The 21627-nt window shown below is 44.7% G+C and overlaps 1 protein-coding gene across 1 annotated transcript in view; it reads left to right on the forward strand.

The window, feature by feature from the left end:
- BICRAL (BICRA like chromatin remodeling complex associated protein) overlaps positions 1-21627 on the forward strand; it is a 40141-nt gene that overhangs the window by 16143 nt on the left and 2371 nt on the right. Inside the window, exons 6-11 of the mRNA XM_044250976.1 lie at positions 10280-10385; positions 11212-11312; positions 13115-13176; positions 14205-14350; positions 15322-15416; positions 17253-17355. Of these exons, the coding sequence (XP_044106911.1) occupies positions 10280-10385; positions 11212-11312; positions 13115-13176; positions 14205-14350; positions 15322-15416; positions 17253-17355 (613 nt within the window). The remainder of the gene's footprint in view (positions 1-10279; positions 10386-11211; positions 11313-13114; positions 13177-14204; positions 14351-15321; positions 15417-17252; positions 17356-21627) is intronic.

Consider the following 21627-nt stretch of genomic DNA (forward strand, 5'->3'; position numbering starts at 1 on the left):
GTCAATTTAAGCTTTACAGCAAAATGGCAGTTCAACTGGGGTGGGGCTGCTCTGGCTGAATAGGCCCTTACACCTAAAATGTCCTAAATGAAAAAAAAAATAAAAATAAAGTGTCCTAAATGTGGTCAGTGGAGGCCTGCTGAAGCTGGCTTCTATACTTTTGATGTGGCCTGGTCTACTTTGAGCACTTTGTGGCCCAAGACCCTGTGCGAGTGTCTTCTGATTATCTTGCCTCAGACCTAGAATCAGCCATTCCTCCAGAGAGCCCTGTGAACTGAAATCCCTTAATGCAGAGCATAATTTACAGGATTTAAGCTTTCTTGTAAATAGATTAATATTCAAAAGTCAGCGATTAAAGCAGGCAATTTACAAGAGTTTAGCCTGTTAAGCAAAATTAAATTATTTTAAGTCCAAATCTCCTTAGATCACTAGAAGATTTAGACGATTGTAAATCCCTTGAGAGCAGCACTCACCATGCTTGTGTGTCGCCAGAGTGATCACAGCTGGTCTCCAGCCCATCCCTGCTCCTCCCGACTCCCCTTCCTCCCTCTAGCTCAGCCTGATAACCTTACAACAGAGCCAGGGGCCACCAGATCTTCAGACACCCAGACTGCAAAATCTAGGTGGTATTTGTTTCTCTCCTTCTGTACTTTTTTTTTTTTTAAGATTTTATTTATTTATTTGACAGAGATCACAAGCAGGCAGAAAGGCAGGCAGAGAAAGAGGAGGAAGCAGGCTCCCTGCTGAGCAGAGAGCCCCATGCGCTCCCAGGGGCTCCATCCCAGGACCCCGGGATCACGACCCGAGCTGAAGGCAGAGGCTTGAACCCAGTGAGCCACCCAGGTGCCCCACTCCTTCTGTACTTTTAATAAGTTATTAAATCCTACTGATTCAAAAAAAAAAAACAAAAAACAAAAAAACCTACTGATTTGTCTTTGAATGTCTCACACTTGTTCTTGCCAATAATAATAAAAGTAATGATCATATTATTAACAGTTGGTACAGTGCCAGGGGCTCTCCGTGTTATTACTAATCCTTACCTTGGAACTACAAGAAGTGACTGTTTCCAATTGACTGTCAAGGAGATGGAGGTTCAGAGCATGGCCAGATTGCTTGGAAAGGCAAACTTTACCTGCTAGTCGGCTATGGTGTATGTACTTTTTCCCATTTCCCTCCTTTTCTGCATCCTTACCCTGAGCTAGGCTTTAAGAGGGACTGCAGTGTAATGGGAAAAACAGGAGCTGGTGAGGAATCAGAGTTCGCTTGTAGGTCCCGCTCTGCCAGGGACTGGTTTGGTTAAGTTTGCGTCTTAAACTCTCTGAACCCTAATTTCTCTCTCAGTGAGGAATCCCAACTATGCAATTGAACCACCTGGGAGCTTTTTACAAATATGAGTGCCTGGGCCTCTCCTCCATAAATTCTGATTTTTAAATGGCCTGAAGAAAGGGCTCTAAGCCTCAGCATTTTTCAAAAGCTCCCCAAGGGATTCTAAAGAGCAACCAGAGTAGAGAAGCACTGGGCTAGATGATTTCTGAGGCCCATTCAGACCCTAACACATCAACAAATGTTGCAGTTATCTGGGTGATTGATTTGCCTTCGGCCTCTTTCTGAAGGCAGATTTCTACCACATTAATCTTCCTAAAACATTTGTTTGATGACCCGAACCAGATCATGAGACTCCCCATGGCTGCAGGACAAAGTACAAACCCCTGGCTGACAGTTACACTGCTCTGTTTGGAAAGCCTCCGTCTGTCCAGGTTGACCCCTTCTCCCCGCCTCCCTGATGAGGCCAGACTCACTGTGAGTCCCACCTCGTTACTGACACTGGTATTTATTAAACTTCCTTTTCTAGCAGGTAGAAATGCTTCCCATCCTCCAGGCAGCCCCCAAAGTCCCTAAACAAATGAAGCTTTTTCCAGTTACCGATACCTTCTCTGCACTGTTGTTATTAGTGGGTTTTTTTTTTTTTAAGATTTTATTTATTTATTTGACAGAGATCACAAGTAGGCAGGGAGGCAGGCGGGGGGGTGGGGCGCGGGGCGGGAAGCAGGCCCCCCACTGTGCAGAGAGCCCGATGCAGGGCTCTATCCCAGGACCCTGAGATCATGACCTGAGCTGAAGGCAGAGGCTTTAACCCGCTGAGCCACCCAGGTGCCCCAACCTTCTCTGCACTTTTTGTTCATACTGTTCACTGGGATGCGCAACCACCAACAGTGTTGTTTCCTTCCTTCTTCCCTCCCTCTCTCCATCCCTCCATCCATCCTTCCTTCCCCAATACCTCAGTACCTGCCATGGCCAGCCCTGGGCCAAGTGTCAGGGAGGCTGCAGTCTGTTGCAGGGCAGGAGGCAGACAGATAAACTGACAGCCGCAATGCACAATGTTTGATGCTCTGCTGGAAGTAATCCAGAGTTCCAGGCTTAGAAAAGAAGCCTCTCACCCAGATGGGATGGTTGGGGAAGGTTTCCTTGACCCAGTGGTTCCTGACTGAGATCTGCTAAGGGAAAGGAGAGTTAGTTACCCAGGTATTAAGGGCCTGAGGGAAGAATTTTCCAGCAGTAGGAACAGCCTTGCAAAGGCTGGTGAGAGAAGAGACTGTGATACTGAGGGGTCAGGAAAACAGGTTCATGTGAGGTGTGAAGATTTAGTTGGGAAAGGTGAGCAAGGACCAAATCACGCAGGACCTTGTATGTCATGTTATGGAGCCAGTGTCATAATCGAAGCATGAAATGCTGAAGCCCTACACGAGCCGCGAGAGATGGTGAAGTGGCATGGATTTGAGACCATTAGGTTAGATAGAACTTGCAATTGGCTGTAGTGGAGAAAAAAGGATGATACACAGATGCTTGACCATGACACCAACTCCACTGAGCTAGAGAACCTGAAAAGAAATTATGGTTTGAAGGGAAGTTGGGAGTTCAGTTTAGGATACATTCGTCAAGTCTCACAACCCGTGGGACAACCAAACTGTGTGATAAATAGCTACAGACACCGAAGCATAGGACCAAAATGTGGACTCAGAGGGACTGAACAACATATAAATTGTAACTCAAGTGGTAGAAACGGATGAAATGGATCAGGGAGAGTGTGTGAGTAAAGGAAAAAAGTGGCCAGGAGCACTTGGGTGGCTCAGGGGTTTAAAGCCTCTGCCTTCGGCTCAGGTTATGATCTCAGGGTCCTGGGATAGAGCCCTGCATCGGGCTCTCTGCTCAGCGGGGAGCCTGCTTCCTCCTCTCTCTGTCTGCCTCTCTGCCTATTTATGATCTCTGTCTGTCAAATAAATAAAAAATATTAAAAAGAAAAAAAAAGTGGCCAGAAGGGAACCCCGAAGCACCTCAACATTTAGGGGACGGACACAGAAAGAAAAGTCCACAAGTGAGACTCAGAAGGTTCGAGAGAGGAGGAACCGATCAGGTTCAGCATTCGGGAAGCTAAGGAAAGAGGGTTTTACAGACTGGAGGGCAGAGGTCTGCAGAACCAAGTGCCAGTGTGAAGCCAGAGTTGGTGAGGGTCAGGATGCTTCCTTCTGACGGATTGATCAACAAGGTGGCAGCTGTCAATCTTGGGGAGACTTGTTTCCCTGAAGTGGTAGGTGCAGGAGCCAGACTGAAGGAGAGCAAGGGGAGAGTGGGACGTGTGGTAATGAGCGGAGACAACATTCAGAAAGATGAAGGTAACCGAGAGCCACGGGACAGGCAGGGTCAAGGGAATAAGTTTTTTTTAAGACATGGAAGAGGCTTGAGCTTTCTTCATCAGTGATGGCAAGGAGATGGACACGAATTCCAGAGCACTGGTGGGATTCTTTCTAGAAAAGAGGAGGGATGCGTCTGCCCTTATAGCAGGAGGTGCAAGGAAAGGTCGAATGGGGATTCGGGGAAGGTTGTAGCTGTGGTGGGAGATAGTTGAACAAGCTCTCACCTGGCTTACAGGTTTGAAGATAATGAGATAGTGTTCTGTGGAAAATGGGCAAAGGAGCCGACTAGGTACTTTGGGTGGCAACTCTCAGAAACTCACCCTATCGTGTTTAGCAAACAGGGAGAATGTCCAGGAGGTATAATGTATGTCCTTAGAGGTCAGAAACCAGGCTCTCTGCTATCTCTTGGCCTATTCAAGATAGCATGGCCTTCTGTCTGTCTTCATTCTCTCTCACTCTTCTGCTCCACCAGAACGGCTACCCTGGTCCAGCTTTACATTATTATCCAAGCATTTAACAGAAACTGGCAAATGCAGTGGTTTCCCAAAACTTAGCAATGCATCAGAATCAACTAGAGAGCATTTTAGAATAATAGTAAATTCTTAAGTCCCATATTGGATTCCTGACTCTTGTGGATGGAACCCAGAGACTTGGTGTTTAGAAGCTCCCCAGGTGACCTTAATGCAACTGGTCTGTAAACCTGCATTTGAGAACCGCTGCTCTTGGGTGTCCACCGCCCACTACCACTCTGAATTCCCAGGGGAGTCTGGGTGACGGTGCATTAGGGTCAGAGGAGCAGGGGCATGGGTGACATGAGGAAACAGCCGTACAGGGCCTCTGCTGCTCTAGCCAAGGCCTTTCTTCAAATTAAGAAAAAGTCCTCCTCTAGGTAGATAAACTGCTCCACTGGCAGGCTTGGCACTTTGATTGATTGATTGATTGATTGATGATTTATTTATTTATTGGGGGTGTGAGGGTCAGAGGGAGTGGGAGAGAGGGAAGCTCCGCAGACTCCCTGCTGCGCTCGGAGCCCAGTGACCCTGAGATTATGACCTGAGCAGAAATCGGTAGTCACACACTTAACCCACTGAGCGCCCATAGGCACCCAGGCCTAGCACTTTAAGACAGGAGAGAAAGTGCTCCTTCCCTTCCTGAAGTTTAGCTCTTGGTGCCTGTAGCGGGTTACACACCTTTGTGGCTCTCCAGCCTTGCTGGCTCCAGCCCATTTCTCTGGCAGTGGGGCAGTTCCCAGATGAGAGTGTGGCCAGGCAGACCCCAGGCGTCTCCCTCATTCCATAAATGCCTGTTGTTGGATGAATCTTATCTTGCTAGGTTTCAGTTGGTTTCTTTCAAAGTGTACCACAGAAGGGGAGATTGGCACATTAAATATTTTGATTTGTTAGGGGTTTTCTGTATGTTTACATGGTATCAAGATAATCCATAGATCTAAAGAATTAAGATGAATACTGATATTAACAGAGTTCTTAGAGCCAAGGTCTCAAAAAGGATCCTTAAATAGTCTCTTTGTGAAATATATATATATATAGAGAGAGAGAGAGAGATTTTATTTATTTATTTGACAAAGAGCACAAGCAGGAGGAGCGGCAGGCAGAGGGAGAAGGAGAAGCAGGCTACCTGCTGAGCAGGGAACCCAATACGGTACTCGATCCCAGGGCCCTGGGACCATGACCGGAGCCGAAGGCAGACCCTTAACCAACTGAGCTGCCAGGCGCCCTTAAATAGATATATATGTATGTACACACACACACACACACACACACACACGTATGTATGTATACTTTTTTTATTATTTTTTTTAAGATTTTATTTATTTATTTGACAGACAGAGATCACAAGTAGGCAGAGAGGCAAGGAGAGAGAGAGAGGAGGAAGCAGGCTCCCCGCAGAGCAGAGAGCCCGACGTGGGGCTCGATCCCAGGACCCTGGGATCATGACCTGAGCCGAAGGCAGAGGCTTTAACCCACTGAGCCACCCAGGCGCCCCTGTATACTTTTTTTTAAGAAAATGTATTTAAAGATCAAGTCTTCTCTAGGAGTTCAGCAAAAACAATAGAATGATAAATTTCTGGAAAAGATTGTCAGCTGCAGGCAACATGAAGTTTTGGGGAGTGGGGGAAAGTTGCTGGCTCCTGGGGCATGGGGGTCGTTGGACCAGCGGGGAAGGACAGACCCCCGTTCCCCGCAGCCTTCTGCTGCACTCAGTTTATTTCACAACTATTTACTGTGCGCTCAATGTGGTGCCGGCCCTGTCCGGTGCTGGGAAATACAGCAGGGAGCCAGACAGACAAAAGCCCTGCCCTGAGAATAAGCAGGCTGGGAGCAACACTGACCTGCTAGAGACAGCAGTCCCAAGGCATTGGGCTTTCCAAACATACAGAGCAGCTGAATTGAAGTGATTCCTCTGCAGGGACCCGGACAGGTAGACCCCCCATCCTGATCCTTCTACCACCCCCACAACCCTACCCTCCCTCCCTCTGCATTTGCCCCAAGGGAAGGAGTATAGTGAGGAACACAGGTGGTGAGACGATGAAAACACACTGATGCCAGTGCTTAGCCTCATACAGGTAGGCGAGGGGACCATAAAACACTCCCAGCTGTGCTCAGACGAGAGGTGGCCCCTTCAGAAGGTGTCCTTGTTTTTAGACACAACAGTGCTTCATACCCTCCATTTGATGGTGAATTTTCAGGCTTTGACATGAGATTGTTCTAGGTTTTTTTTTTTTTTTTTTTTTAAGATTTTATTTATTTATTTATTTGACAGAGAGAAATCACAAGTAGGCAGAGAGGCAGGCAGAGAGAGAGAGAGGGAAGCAGGCTCCCTGCTGAGCAGAGAGCCCGATGTGGGACTCGATCCCAGGACCCTGAGATCATGACCTGAGCCGAAGGCAGCGGCTTAACCCACTGAGCCACCCAGGCGCCCCCTGTTCTAGGTTTTTTTTCCTCTTTTACTTGTCTGTGTTGTGAAAGAGAACACATTTAGAAAAAATACATAAAACATCAGCATACAGTTAACCAAGAAGATATATATTTTTAAGATTTTTGTTTATTTTTTTAAGAGAGAGTGGCCGAGAGAGAGAGCACAAGCAGGGGGAGAGGCAGAGAGAAGAAGAAATAGGCTCCCTGCTGGTCAGGGAGCCTGATGTGGGGCTCAATCCCAGCACCCAGAGATCATGACCTGAGCTGAAGGCAGATGCTTAACTGACTGAGCCACCCAGGCGCCCCCACAATTATAAAATTATAAAAGAATTACAAATCAAATTCCCATCCATGTGAACACTCAAGAAATAAAATACTGGGGGCGCCCGGGTGGCTCAGTGGGTTAAAGCCTCTGCCTTCAGCTCAGGTCATAATCCCAGGGTCCTGGAATTAGCCCTGCATCGGGTTCTCTGCTTAGCAGGGAGCCTGCTTCCTCCTCTCTCTCTGCCTTGCCTCTCTGCCTACTTGTGATCTCTGTCTGTCAAATAAATAAATAAAGTCTTTAAAAAAAAAAAAAAAGAAAAGAAAAGAAAATATTGCCCCGTAGTCCCGGAAACCAGCCCCCTCCATATACCTTCCCAACCTCTACCGTTCTCCTGGCTTTCTTAGTGATCTCTTCCTTGCTTTTCTTTCAGTTTTACAGCTAAAGGGATTTTGTTTTATTCATCTGTTTAGTAGCTATAAATCATTTTAGGTCATGTCTGATACATAAGGTAGAAGATTAGCTGGGTAATGCCACTTTTTTTTAAGTTGTGTGCTCTAAAGCAATAAGGATGATATTCTTCTGTTTCACATGAACTAGGGACGTTGGGAAAAAATGCCAAAACCGTTGAGTACTAACTCAACACTGCTGTAAGGACTATGGTCATTTGAACATATTCACTCTGGTTCAGCTATTTGTCTCTGGATCTGCTTAGTTCAGAGTTGTATAGCCTTGCCTCTTAATTGAACCGCATTTTCCCAACTTTTATCTGTTTTGTTTTTTATTCAAGATGGCCCTTAGTGTTCATGCCCTGGAAATATTTACGAGTAAGGCCAGTGCTCACTGTTTGCCCCAGGCCTCTCCACAACCCCAGTGTTCTCTGCGTGAATAGCTTCCTACAGTAGGAGAGTGGAATTAAGTTCTAGTGGAAATGCTGTGAACACTGGAAAATTTTCCCCTTGTGGTTTTGTTACTAAGTATGTATTACCTGTCTGCCTAGAATAGTGCAGGTCTGACCTTCCCTGCTAATGGATGAGCAAGGTGACCATTTCCAGCTTTGTAATGACCTCCTCCAGATCTTCTTGGGTAGTGTCAAATCCTTCTCCAGTTTTGTTTTGTTTTTTTTTCCCCTAAAGATTTTATTTATTCATTTGATAGAGATCACAAGCAGGCAGAGAGGCAGGCAGAGAGAGAGGAAGGGAAGCAGGCTCCCTGCTGAGCAGAGAGCCCGACTTGGGGCTCGATCCCAGGACCCTGAGATCATGACCTGAGCCGAAGACAGAGGCTTTAACCCACTGAGCCACCCAGGTGCCCCTCCTTCTCCAGTCTTATACTAGAAAGGGGAACCAAATAATTAACTGTTTCAAATAATTGTTTAGAATAAAAATGTTAACATGAGCTTACTTGGCCAATGGTCATGTGTTGCCAAGGTCTTAAATGAATAGTTGGTGGAAACATACTAATCAGGCCAAGGTCATAGTTTAGGTCCCCCATGGGGTGGTTGGACTAAACTCTAAATCTGCTGATAGTATACAAAATACAAAACTAGAGAAGAAACTCTGAAAATTTGCTGCACTATGAAGTGGTAATGATAAAGAAGGTTAAAAATTGAGAGAAATTTAAAAGCCCTTTATTGGGCACCTGGGTGGCTCAGTTGGTTAAGTGACTGCCTTCGGCTCAGGTCATGATCCTGGAGTCCTGGGATCAAGTCCCACTTTGGGGGGGTCCCTGCTTAGCAGGGAGTCTGCTTCTCCCTCTGACTCTCTCCCCTTTCAGGCGCGTGCTCTCTCTCTCTCTCTCAAGTGAATAAATAAAATCTTAAAAAAATAAATAAAATCCCTTTATCATCTTACTTTTTTTTTTTAAAGATTTTATTTATTTATTTGACAGAGAGAAATCACAAGTAGGCAGAGAGGCAGGCAGAGAGAGAGAGGGAAGCAGGCTCCCTGCTGAGCAGAGAGCCCGATGCGGGACTCGATCCCAGGACTCTTGAGATCATGACCTGAGCCGAAGGCAGCGGCTTAATCCACTGAGCCACCCAGGCGCCCCTCATCTTACTTTTTTAAAAAGATTTATTTATTTATTTATTGGAAAGAGCGAGCAGGTGCATTGGGGGGGGGAGGAGAGGGAGAAGCTGACCCCCCACTGAGCAGGAACCCCCCCCCCAAACACAGGACTCCGGGATCATGACTAAATGGATGGCAAAGCTTAACAGACTGAGCCACTCAGGCACCCCTATCATCTTACTTTAAATAGGTAACAGGGGCAGCTGGGTGGCTCAGTTAGTTAAGAATCTGCCTTTTAGGGCGCCTGGGTGGCTCAGTGGGTTAAGCCGCTGCCTTCGGCTCAGGTCATGATCTCAGGGTCCTGGGATCGAGTCCCACATCGGGCTCTCTGCTCAGCAGGGAGCCTGCTTCCCTCTCTCTCTCTCTGCCTGCCTCTCTGTCTACTTGTAATCTCTGTCTGTCAAATAAACAAATAAAATCTTTAAAAAAAAAAAAAAAAAAAAAGAATCTGCCTTTTAGTCCCAGGGTCCTGGGATCGAGCCCCACATCAGGCTCCCTGCTCAGCCTGCTTCAGCCTCTGCCTGCCACTCCCCCTGCTTGTTCTCTTTCTCTCTCTCTCTGTCAAATAAATAAAATCTTTAAAAAATAAATAATTAAAAATAAATGGATAACAGATTTTTTTAGAGCTAAAAGGAACTTACCAGTCCTTAAACATCATACAATTCATCTTTTCTATTTATAGAAAAGATGCACACACCCATTAAAACATCAGATTAATTTTTCTAATAATATTTTCCTCAGGCTAACATTCAGCTGACATTACATTTCCTAGTTACACCTGATGTTGACATGACGTGAGCGAGAGACATACCCGTGGCAGGGGTGACACATGCTTTAGATCATCTACACAGCAAACAGTGAGTGCTGACAGTAGCTTTGGGGTTGGCACTTGGGCCCTGACCAGGTGCTCAGAGTCTGTGTAGACCCTACATAGGATCTAATAGTCGGGCTCATAATCCTCGCAGGTGTGATAGAAAATTTCTGGGGATAGAAACTGTTAGGAGTAGAAACTGTTTCTGGCTCAGCCTTTGCATCTGGGCATCACGAACACAGCAGTTCCAGGAGCAGGAAGACAGCTTGGTGTCCACTCAGCATCCCTGTGAATGGCGTCCAGAAAATTCAACACACCCACAGATTCCTAAAGGGTGCTCTTTGCAATCCTCCCCGAGTGATAGGAAAGTAGAGTAAAATTCTAGTTCGCTTTGTAGTCTAACCTGAAGGTGATGCCAGGTAGGCATTAACAGGCTTGGTTGGTGTTTTGGGCAATCTGCTAAGGCTTTTAGTCATGAAATTAACTTCTTCTCTTGGCCATATTTTTCCCAGGCCCAGAAAAAAGGTTTGAATCAGACTTCCCCCATTGCTGCTTCCAAGACCACGGAAGGCCTGAGGCAGGCACAGATTCCTGGCCTCCTGAACACCACGCTGCCAGGTCAGGAGCCTTTATCTTAAGCTCCCCTCCACTGTCCCCTCTCTCCCCAAACCCAGAGGACATCTTCTGCCATCCCTCATCCAGCCTGCAACCTTTCTCATTCCACGTCATCCCCACTCTGACCATGTCTCCTGTGCCCTTTCCACCCAAATAACGGACCATGTTGTGTCTGCACCTTCATTTTATATACTACTAAGAAAGAAAGAAAAAAAAAGCACTTCTGATTAATTATGACACACTAAATTATATGGGAAAAAATGTGCTGCTCAGAAACAAAATCTAGTACTATATGGCACAGGTGACTTTGTAACTATCCTCACGTCACTTTATTTATCTATTTTTGGCATCCCCCACAAGACTAAAAATAGTGTGCACTATGTCTTCCATTTCTTCTAAAGCTTCGAATGTCTACACTGCTCATTAAACACTAGAAAGGACAAAAGCAGGAACGCCCCTAGCCAGCCCCCTATTTGGGCCTTCATTCATTAATTTGTGAGCATCTGGGGGGTTTGGTGTTGCTGATGGATTACTGGTTTGAGGCCTAGTCCTCAGACCTTGAATAATTTGAAACTGTTGCATTGGACGGCTTTTATTTATTACCTTTTACTTATATATTTGTTTCTATTTACTACCTAAATAGGCTTTACGAATCCTGACTTCTGCCTCTAGAGCTTTTATAGATAAATGTACTTCTTGCTCTCCTTCCTCAGAGCAAGAAATATAGAAATCCCTTTCAGAATGGTCAGTAATCCACATACGCTGGGCTCTATGTGTTGTATAAGAGGCTTGATTAACTGCTTCTGTTGTCTTATGTTCATTCTAATAGGGCAGGATTCTGGAAGCAAAGTCATGCCGGGGTCCTTAGGAACCACGCAGCCACAGCAGGAAAAAGTAGTTGGATCATCTCCCAGCCAGCCGGCCGTGCAGGTAGAGGACAGTTTGCATAGCTACTTCTTAATGTTGAGCATGACCAAGTTTGCATAGCTACTTCTTAATGTTGAGCATGACCAAGAGAAAATGTAGACCTGTCATCTTTAGCTTGGTAGTTGCTGCCTGCCGGCGTCTGCGCATAGAAGTGTGCTCACTGAAGACCTTCCCTGCAGGCCAGGCCATGTTATGTTACTGTTTACGGGATTAATGTGCCTATATTGTAATTTGTTTCTCAAATTACAATACTGTCATTTCCTCATGAATTAACGATATACTAGCAGCTAGTACATAGTAGATACTCAAGAAAAAATGTTGTTTACTGTTGATCACTCATTGTCATGGCGAAAGTGAATCTGTTCCTCTTTTTTTTTTTTTTTTAAATTTGAGAGACAGCAAGAGAGCACACACATGCAAGCAGAGGGGTGGGTGGCAGATTAAAAGAATCTCAAGCAGACTCCCCACTGAGCACTGATCCCTGCGTGGGGCTCAATCTCAAGACCATGAGATCATGACCTAAGAGCGGAAAGCAGGAGTTAGCTGCTTAACTGACTGAGCCACCCAGGCATCCCTGGATCTGTTCATCTTGGTTACCTGAGAGATTTTTTTTTTTTTTAAGACTTTATCTATTTATTTGAGAGAGAGAGAGAGAAAGCAAGTGTACAGCAGGGTGGCAGGAGGAAGGGTAGAGGGACAACCAGACTCCCCAACTCCCCATTGAGCGTGGAGCCCAATGCAGGGCTCCATCCAGGACCCCAAGATCATGACTGGGGTGAAGTCAGACACTCAACCCACTGAGTCACCCAGGTGCCCCTATACGGAGAGGTTTTTTTCCTGCTATAGCAACCAGGAATGTGATGATATAGCCAGTCCCTATAGTGTTCTAACCCAACAACTGATCTAAAAATAAAGGGAAAAAATCTTGTTTTCAGTTTACTGAGCCCTTAGATTCTTCTCCATCAAACCCCAATTAATGGTTTAATGAAACTTGTTATAGTGTGGGCCCGCCTAGAAGACTCCATGAAGGATCCGGTTCAGTTCTCAGGTTCTGACATAAGTCATGTTTGTTTCCTTAACATTGATGTAACAAGTGCTACTGTGGGCCCCTGGCTATCTCGGTCAGTGGAGCATGCGACTCTTGATCTCAGGATTGTGAGTTTGAGCCCCATGTTGGGTGTAGAGATTACTTAAAGGAAAAAAGAAAGACAGAAAGAGATGCCCTACTAGATCACACACCTAGACTGGAACAGCAACTGAATTTTCAGATGTTCCTGGAGTTGGCACCCACAAAATAGACTTCTCCAAAAGTTTAATAATACATTTACAGAGTTGGAGATTCAGGCTTTAAATACAAGCTGCGTCCTTCCAAGGAACCTATCGCACAGCCTCCTGTGATCTTGACACACTGTGACTTTGCTACATGGGTCTATGGCTTTGCTTGTTTTATTTTTTAGCAGGGCACTTCTGCATTTTTAGACTATGCTCTTGATATGGAGTTGAAAATATTCACGGGGTGCCTGGGTGGCTCAGTGGGTTAAAGCCTCTGCCTTCGGCTCATGTCATGATCTCAGGGTCCTGGAATCGAGCCCCACATCGGGCTCCCTGCTCAGCAGGGAGCCTGCTTCCCCCTCTCTCTCTCTGCCTGCGTCTCTGCCTACTTGTGATCTCTGTCTGTCAAATAAATAAATAAAATCTTTTTAAAAGAAAAGAAAATATTCACAACGTCATGTCCTTTATGTGTAACGGTATTCTGCGTATTTTTTCTACAGAAGGGAGTACTAAGAGATGTGTTTTGTCTTTAGGTGGATAGTCACTCAGGAGGACAAAAGCGGCCTGCTGCAAAACAGCTAACTAAAGGAGCTTTGTGAGTGACCCTTGGAAATGACTCATTTTGAACATTTCTCTAGGTTCCTAATGTTTAATCACTATACAACAGAAGTCAGGTTATAATAATATATGTAATATTTTTAAAAATATACTTTGGAAAATAACTTTAATAGTATTTATTACAATATTATTATATATCATATATATGATAATAATAATATAATAATAATGATACAGTTTGCTTCTATTAGGACCCATAAGTACAGTGACCCTTGAACAACATGTATTTGAACTCTGCAAGTCTGCTTATTTGCAGATGTTCTCTGATAAATACAGCATAGCACTGTAAATGTATTTTCTGTCCTTATGAGTTTCTTTTTTTTTTCTTATGAGTTTCTTAATAGTGTTTTCCTTAGCTTCTTTTTTTTTTAAGAATAATAAATGTACTGTACAAATTATATATTAGTCATCTGTGTAATCAGTCAGCCTTCCAGTCAACAGGAGACTCTTAGTAAACTTCTGGAAAAGTCAGGTAATATACTGATATCTGACTGTGCCAGGAGTCAGTGCCCCCAACCCCCTCATGTTGTTAAAGGGTCAGCTATGTACCAATTATAGTTTGAGTCTACTGTCTGCTCGTTTGTTCTGAAGGAGAATAGTTCTCTTGTCTTTGGCATACCACATTACCCTTTGATCGGCCAGAGGGTCTCTGCGGAGAAGCGTGGTTTGATAAATTCCTGTGTTTGGAACAGAAATATTAGCATAAGCTTAGCTGGCCAACGGTCAGGCATTGCCAAGATCCGTGTGAGTACCCCCACATGAGGGGTTGGTGGGAACACCATGTTTTTGAAGCCAAGGTCATAGTGTGAGTCCCCTGTGGAGACAGTTCAGCCAAACTGTACTCCCAACATGGTGTACAAAGTATGAAACTGAAGAAAACACAGAACCACCATCCTACGAATAATAACACTCCTGTAGGTCTGACTTTCCTTGCATGCAAATAGCCATCATGACTAGATTTCCTGCCACGGATCTCCACTGACATTGGCAATTCCTCTTTTAAAGCATTCTCCAGCAGTTACAGAGGGACCAAGCCCACGCTGTGACACCCGATAAAAGTCAGTTCCGATCGCTAAGAGATGCGGTACAGAGGCTCCTGTCCTACCACGTGTGCCAGGGCTCCATGCCCACGGAGGAGGACTTGAAGAAAGGTAAACAGGCTGTCACCCCAGAGCACCCCTGTGACACCAGACACCATCGTACAGATGCCCCACAGAAGAGCGAAAGCCCTGTGGCTCCCAGATGGTGGTCATGTTCATGTCTTTCATTGTAGACCTAACTTGTTCTCACTTTACTCCATTTCTGTGGTCCCTGTTTAGGGTTGTGACTTACTCTTCTCAATATTCGGTGAGGGGATACCCAGAGGTCAGAGTATTTTATTGACCGATTCAGGGGGCACTGAACCCAAAGCGTTGTTTGGACGGCCAGCTGCAGATGCTGCCCTCCGCTGCTTTCACCCCGCCCGCAGCGGCCACCAGCCTTGCTTACCTGGCTGCGGTCTCTGATCTGAGCGCAGATCAGTCCCAGTCAGTCCCCTGCGTCTGGGGAATAGGGTCCAGATCCAGCATGACACAGGGATGTGAAGACACGGAGTGACTAGAAAATGGGAAACCTTTGGAGACCGGCAGGAAAAGGACAGAGCCACAGCACTGTGACCTGCAAGATATCATGAACTAGTTTATGTCTTTACATAAAACCAGTCCTAAAAAAACAAGTCCTAATTTCCTTGTTCAGCTGTTTCCGTTTCTCATAGCACTGGAAGGAAGAGGAGGTTTGCCCATCTAGACTAACAGATCTTCTCTATTCATTGATATTTATTGCATGTCTGTGCTTTATGGTTTTCTTTTATAGGTCATGTTAGAAGTATTCTAGTTTTGGCCTTCTAATTAAAGTTAAAATAAGGTAGTATTGCGATGAGTTCCCCAGTCACCTAACAGTGGACAGTGAGGGAAAGTGCAGAAGCACGTTTAATCAAGGAAAGCTAACCTAAGAATAGAAGACTGTCACAGGCAAGACATGTTTGAGTAATGGAAGAGTAATGCATTTCAGTCCTGAGAAAGAAAAGACCTAGTGAGTGATTGCACTCTCTTACCATTTTCTCTCTCTCTCTCTTTTTTTAAAGTCGACAATGAATTTGAAACAGTTGCCACTCAGCTCCTAAAAAGGACCCAAGCTATGCTTAACAAATACAGATGCCTGCTTCTAGAAGATGCCATGGTAAAATTCATGCTACCAAGTGTATTTGTTTTTTTAAGACCCCACAGGTCACAGCTAGTAATTCAGAGAGGAAAAAACTTCAGGGAATTACATTCTCCCAGCATAATCTCAAAAGTACAGATACTGAAAACTGTAGAAAACCTTCCACCTGACTGGTCCTCCTGCCAAGCCAACTTGGCATTCGCTGCACTTGTCATGATTGCCCACACCTGATGAGTGCTGTGGTTCTCCTGGTTCTAAATGAGCAAACCAGGGCTTTGGTTAAGTAATTTGCCAAACGTCCTGCAGCTACTGGGTTTGCAGAGCAGTTAGCAGAGCTAGGACCATCCGAGGCCCCCAGCCCCCATGCACACTCTGATGCTGTCAGCTCCCTCTCACCAGCCCAGAGATGTGGGGAACATTGTTCAGAGGAACATCTGAAAAGCCCAGGTGATGACAGATGTGGAAATTAGCTTTATCTTGTTTTTAACTGAGTGATCATTAACATACCATAAAGTTCATGCACGATCTAAAAATATGCAGCTTAGGTGCCTCTTTAGCGCAGTAGGCAGCGCATCAGTCTCATAAAAATAGGCAGCTTGATGGTGTTTAGTATGTTCGTAAGGTTTTGCAGCCATCAGCCACTAGTCGAATTCAGAAAGTTTTCATCATCCCAAAGAGAAACTAAACTTAGTTTTAAAGCACCAGTTAGAGAAAGAAGATGCCTCAGGAAATGATTGAAAGACCAAACCTATTCTGAGATTTTTTGGGGTTTTTTTTTTAACATTTTATTTATTTATTTGACAGACAGTGATCACAAGTAGGCAGAGAGGCAGGCAGAGAGAGGAAAGAAAGCAGGCTCCCTGCTGAGCAGAGAGCCCAGTGCAGGGCTCAGACCCAGGACCCTGGGATCATGACCTGAGCCAAAGGCAGGGGCTTTAACCCACTGAGCCACAGAGGTGCCCCCTATTCTTCTGAGATTTTAGAACCAAATCTGAAATCATACAGGCTTTCACCTATAAACTGACCTCTTACAGGCAGTTTCCAATTTAAGATCAGCTTTGAGATATACCTTGGGAGCTTAGTTGAATTACATTATGTACTTATATGATACAGTATAAACGTGTGTGTGTGTGTTTACTTATATATATGTATAATTTATATTTACTTTAAATTTTGCCTCCAAACTTTGAAATAGTTGTTCTTATATTGATAACCATTTCAGGAAAAAAAATGCTGAGATATTAAAAATACTTAACTCTTACCATTTTTTAGGAAAGGACCACTTACTTGGTCAAGTTATCTTATATCTGCTATGAATTTTTATGTTAAATAAGACTCACAAATATAATTTAAGCTTCATTTCTGTACAGCAAAAAATAATTTTAAGGAAAGCCTTCTAAAAAACACATTGAAATCATAGTAGAATATCAAGAAAAATGTCATCCTCATGAAAAGATCTCTAACATATTATTAAGCAGAGGGGAAATAAGATACGTCAGATTAGATACAGATACAGAGAAGAAAGTCAGTGCCTTTGTGGGCATCAAACCAGTTTGTGCAGAGCCTATTAAACTGCTCGGTGTGGGTACCTGCAGAGAGATGCGGGGGAAGCAAGGGAGGCAGGTCTAGTTTTCATATCCTCTGGAGAAATCCGTGTAAATCACCTTTTCCCAAAAATTACAATTTCAAAAAATGCATCTTTACGTGACAAGGATAAATGGAGCTAAATGGGATGTGAGTAGAACGTAGACACCAAATCTTTATGTCTGGTTGCTTTGTTAGTTTCAAAGACGCAGTGGGATGGGTGCACTTTTTTAAAAGGCATCTGAAATGACCAGATTGTCTTGTTTTCAGCGGATCAATCCCTCTGCTGAGATGGTGATGATCGACAGAATGTTCAACCAGGAGGAGAGAGCTTCTCTGTCCCGAGACAAGCGTCTGGCACTTGTAGATCCTGGTAAGAAATGTCAGAGAAAAATGGAAGGGAGGTGCTGCCGGGGTTCCAGGCTGCCGGCCCGTGGGGAGTCTTTCTGAACCGCCGCTGGGCGGGAAACCTGAAGGTACAGAATGCATTCTGGGGAGAAACAACCCAGAGTGAGCAGTGCGTGAATACTCTGTGGGGTCTGTAGTCTAGAAAATCCACGCTGGGATTCCACGTTCATTGTGTGATTGTTTTTCCCCATTATAAACGTAAACTTGTCATTCTTTCTCTAGTTCTTTTTTTTTTTTTTTTTTAAGATTTCATTTATTTATTTGACAGACAAAGACCACGAGCAGGCAGAGAGGCAGGCAGAGAAAGAGGGGAAGCAGGCTCCCTGCTGAGCAGAGAGCCTGATGCCACCTATCCCAGGACCCTGAGATCATGACCTGAGCCGAAGACAGAGGCTCAACCCACTGAGCCACCCAGGCGCCCCCTTTCTCTAGTTCTTGAGAACTAAATTAAATTAGAAGCCTTCCCAGAAGCATGTAAGCCTCAGCAAATTATCAAGTTGTCTTACCCTGTGCAAGGCTTTCTTAGGGGCCTTGCCTGCAAGCTCATAAATTAAGATGCTCCGTTTAGTACCTTTCTCTCCCCCTGACAGTTTCCCACTGATTGCACCAAAGGACAGGAGGAAATTCTCCTCTGGCCAAGGTTTTTCTAGCTGGAGGAATTAAATTTACATGAAACATATTAACAGGAGAGAAGAAAAGTTTTATTACACAGGTACAGAGACCCAGTAATGAAATTGAACCCCAAAGAAAGACCAAGGCAGGCAGTTTGTATACTTTTTAGACAGACAATAAATCTGTGAGGAATCGACAGGATAAAGAAGACATAACTCTGGGAGCTTCAGTTAGTAAGGAATTCTAAACAGAATTTGGGCTGGAGTAGTAAATTAGTGAAAAGTAAAATGGGCTGTTTCTATACCTTCTGGGCCCTGAATTCCCTATTTCTGATAATAAGGATGTTTCTCTATCTCCTGGTACAGGGAGGGCACTTTTCATGTGGGAAATTTATTTCCTGCTCTCAGGGGAACAGAGGAGGATGTAAGTGTCCTTTTCGCATGGGCTGGCTTTTTGTTTGTTTTGTGCTTTTTTTTTTCTTTTTTGTTTGAGAAAGAGAGAGAGCAAGCGTGAGGTAGTGGGTGGAGGAGAAAGAATCCTAAGCAGGCTTCATGCTCAGCATGCCCCAACACATTCTGCTTTTTAAAAATGAATCCTTAGGGCACCTGGTTGAGCCTCTGCCTTCAGCTTGGGTCCTGATCTCAGGGTTCTCGGATCAAGTCCCACATCGGGCTTCCTGCTCAGTGGAATCCTCTCTCTCTCTCACTCTCCCTCTGTGTACTCTCTTCCTCTCTCTCAAATAAATATTTTAAAAATAAATTAAGGGGGGGGTGCCTGGGTGGCTCAGTGGGTTAAAGCCTCTGCCTTCAGCTCAGGTCATAATCCTGGGGTCCTGGGATCGAGTCCCGCATCGGGCTCTCTGCTCAGCAGGGAGCCTGCTTCCTCCTCTCTCTCTCTGCCTGCCTCTCTGCCTACTTGTGATCTCTGTCTGTCAAATAAATAAATAAAATCTTTTAAAAATTAATCAATTAATTAATTAATTAAGTGTTCCTGAATGGCTCATATGGCTAAGCGACTGCCTTCAGCTCAGGTCGTGATCCCGGCGTCCTGGGATGGAGTCGCACATCAGGCTCCCAGCTCCATGGGGAGTCTGCTACTCCCTCTGACCTCCCCTCTCATGCTCTCTCACTCTGTCTCTCTCTTTCTCTCTCTTTCTCAAATAGATAAAATCTTTTAAAAATTTTAATTAAAAATAAACTAAAATTAAAAAATAAAAATAAGGGCGCCTGGGTGGCTCAGTGGGTTGGGCCACTGCCTTCGGCTCGGGTCGTGATCTCAGGGTCCTGGGATCGAGGCCCGCATCGGGCTCTCTGCTCGGCGGGGAGCCTGCTTCCTCCTTTCTCTCTGCCTGCTTGTGATCTCTCTCTGTCAAATGAATAAATAAAATCTTTAAAAAATAATAAAAATAAAAATAAAAATAAAATAAAGCTAATCCTCCCGGGGGGCTTGGTTGACTCAGATTGAACCCCATGTAGAGCTCCCTGCTTAGCAGAGTCTGCTTCTCCCTCCTTCTCCCAATGTCCCTCCCCCCACTTGTGCTCTGTCTCTCTCTCTCTCTCAAATAAATAAATAAAATCTTCTAAAAAATAAAAATATGGACACCTGGGTGGCTCAGTCAGTTAATCGTCTGCCTTCCACTCAGATCATGATCCCTGGGTTTTGGAATCGAGTCCCACATGGGGCTCCCTGCTCAGCGGGCAGTCTGCTTCTCCCTCTGACCCTCTCCGCTCTCATGCTCTCTCTCTCTCAAATAAATAAATACCTTTTCCCAAAAAATCCTCCTTGGGATGCCTGAGTGGCTCAGTTGGTTAAGCGTCTGTCTTTAGCTCAGGTCATGATCCCAGGGTCCTGGGACTGAGTTGCACACTGGGCTCCGTGCTCAGTAGGGAGCCTGCTTTCCCTCTGCCTGCCATTCCCCCTGCTTGTGTTCTCTCTCTTTCTGACAAATAAATATTTAAAAACAAAAAAACACTTTTTAAAAAAATTCCTCCTTTTTTCTGGCCTCTAATATTTTTTAAAATCAAATAACATTATAACTATTCATGGAGTATAAATTTTACCCATACTTGCACCAACCTATAAACAAAAAGTTCTTATTTCTCCCAGTTTTCTTCCAATTTTGGTTCTCATTTGCATACATCCTTTACATATAGTTACAATCATATGCTAGATATTATTTTGTTATTCTAATTTTCTTCCATTTAACACACCTGAAGTTCTTATCACTTGCTAGAGTCTTCAAAATAATAGTTAATCAGTTTTTAATACATTAATTTAAGAATTTAGCTAAACCATTCCCCTAGGGACGTGTGGGTGGCTGGGTCAGTTAGAGTCTGCCTTTGGCTCAGGTCACGATTGAGTCCTGCATCGGCCTCCTTGCTCAGCAGGGAGCCTGCTTCTCCCTTTGCCTGCTCATGGTCTCTCTCCATCTCCCCCTGTCTGACAAATAAATTAATGTTGTAAAAAGATAAATAAAATAAACCACCCCCCTACCGTTAGACTATTATTTTTCAGTCCCTTTATTTCCATTACTATAACTTGATTCTTGGATATCAAGATTCTGCCTTATGTTTGGTGTGGCTCATGAAATCTCTAAAAAGAATAAATGATCCTTGGGGTGCCTGGATGGCTAAGTGGGTTGAGCCTCTGCCGTTAGCTCAGGTCATGATCCCAAGGTCCTGGGATCGAGCCCCACACTGGGCTCTCTGCTCAGGAGGAGGCCTGCTTCCTCCTCTCTCTCTCTGCCTGCCTCTCTGCCTGCTGTGATCTCTGTCAACTAAATAAATAAAATCTTTAAAAAAAAAAAAAAAACAATAAATGATCCTTACACTCAGTCTAAAGGAAAGGTCTGAAAGAAATGCCATGCAACTATGAGAATCCTCAGATCTTTCCAAAAAAAAAGGGAACAAGGTAGGATATATTTCTGTCCCTCTATCCTAGAACCTGCAGTCTCCTCTTGCCTTACAATGAATTGGACTTACAGATAAACCCTCCTGCTTTGTCACAGCGCCCCAGACACGAGCATCCCGAGGACCTGGATGGGCTTCATCCCCCTGTGTGTTGTGTCCACACAGCCGGTGTTTGTTGGATGGAGTCTTCTTTTTAGGTGTCAAGGCTGTGTTTCCTACATCTCACATTTTGTGATTTGGTGAAGAAATTCACATTTTGGTTTTACAGGTGTCACCATAGCCCTCTTATACCTCTTCTGCCCTTCTGTAACAGCAGGTTGCCTCTGTGCCCTCAACCTCCCCAATCCTAACATTTCTCTTGCCACCCTGGGCTCCTCAAGCCTGGCACAGTGCAGGGCTCATTCATAGACCCGCTTACTACACATGCCGTTGTCCTTCCAAGCACATACCATTCTGGATGTGTGTCGACTGTCTGTTCTGTGCTTCTGGCAAAGTGCAGCTTTATAACGCCTGGTCCTCTCACACGTGTCCGCAGGGACCCAAGTGCCATCACTCAAAGACAAGCAGTGTGTCTACTCCCACCCCTGACCTAAAGCCTCATTCCAGGGCCCTCTGCTCCAAAGGAGAAACCCAGCTCTACTAGCATCGAATTTCTGTTTTCAGACTGTTTTAGAGCAGCCATTAATTAAAGAAAAAATAAATAAATAAAAACTAGC

This window comes from Neovison vison, chromosome 1 (genome assembly GCF_020171115.1).
Source record: "Neovison vison isolate M4711 chromosome 1, ASM_NN_V1, whole genome shotgun sequence".
In the NCBI taxonomy this organism is placed as follows: domain Eukaryota; kingdom Metazoa; phylum Chordata; class Mammalia; order Carnivora; family Mustelidae; genus Neogale; species Neogale vison.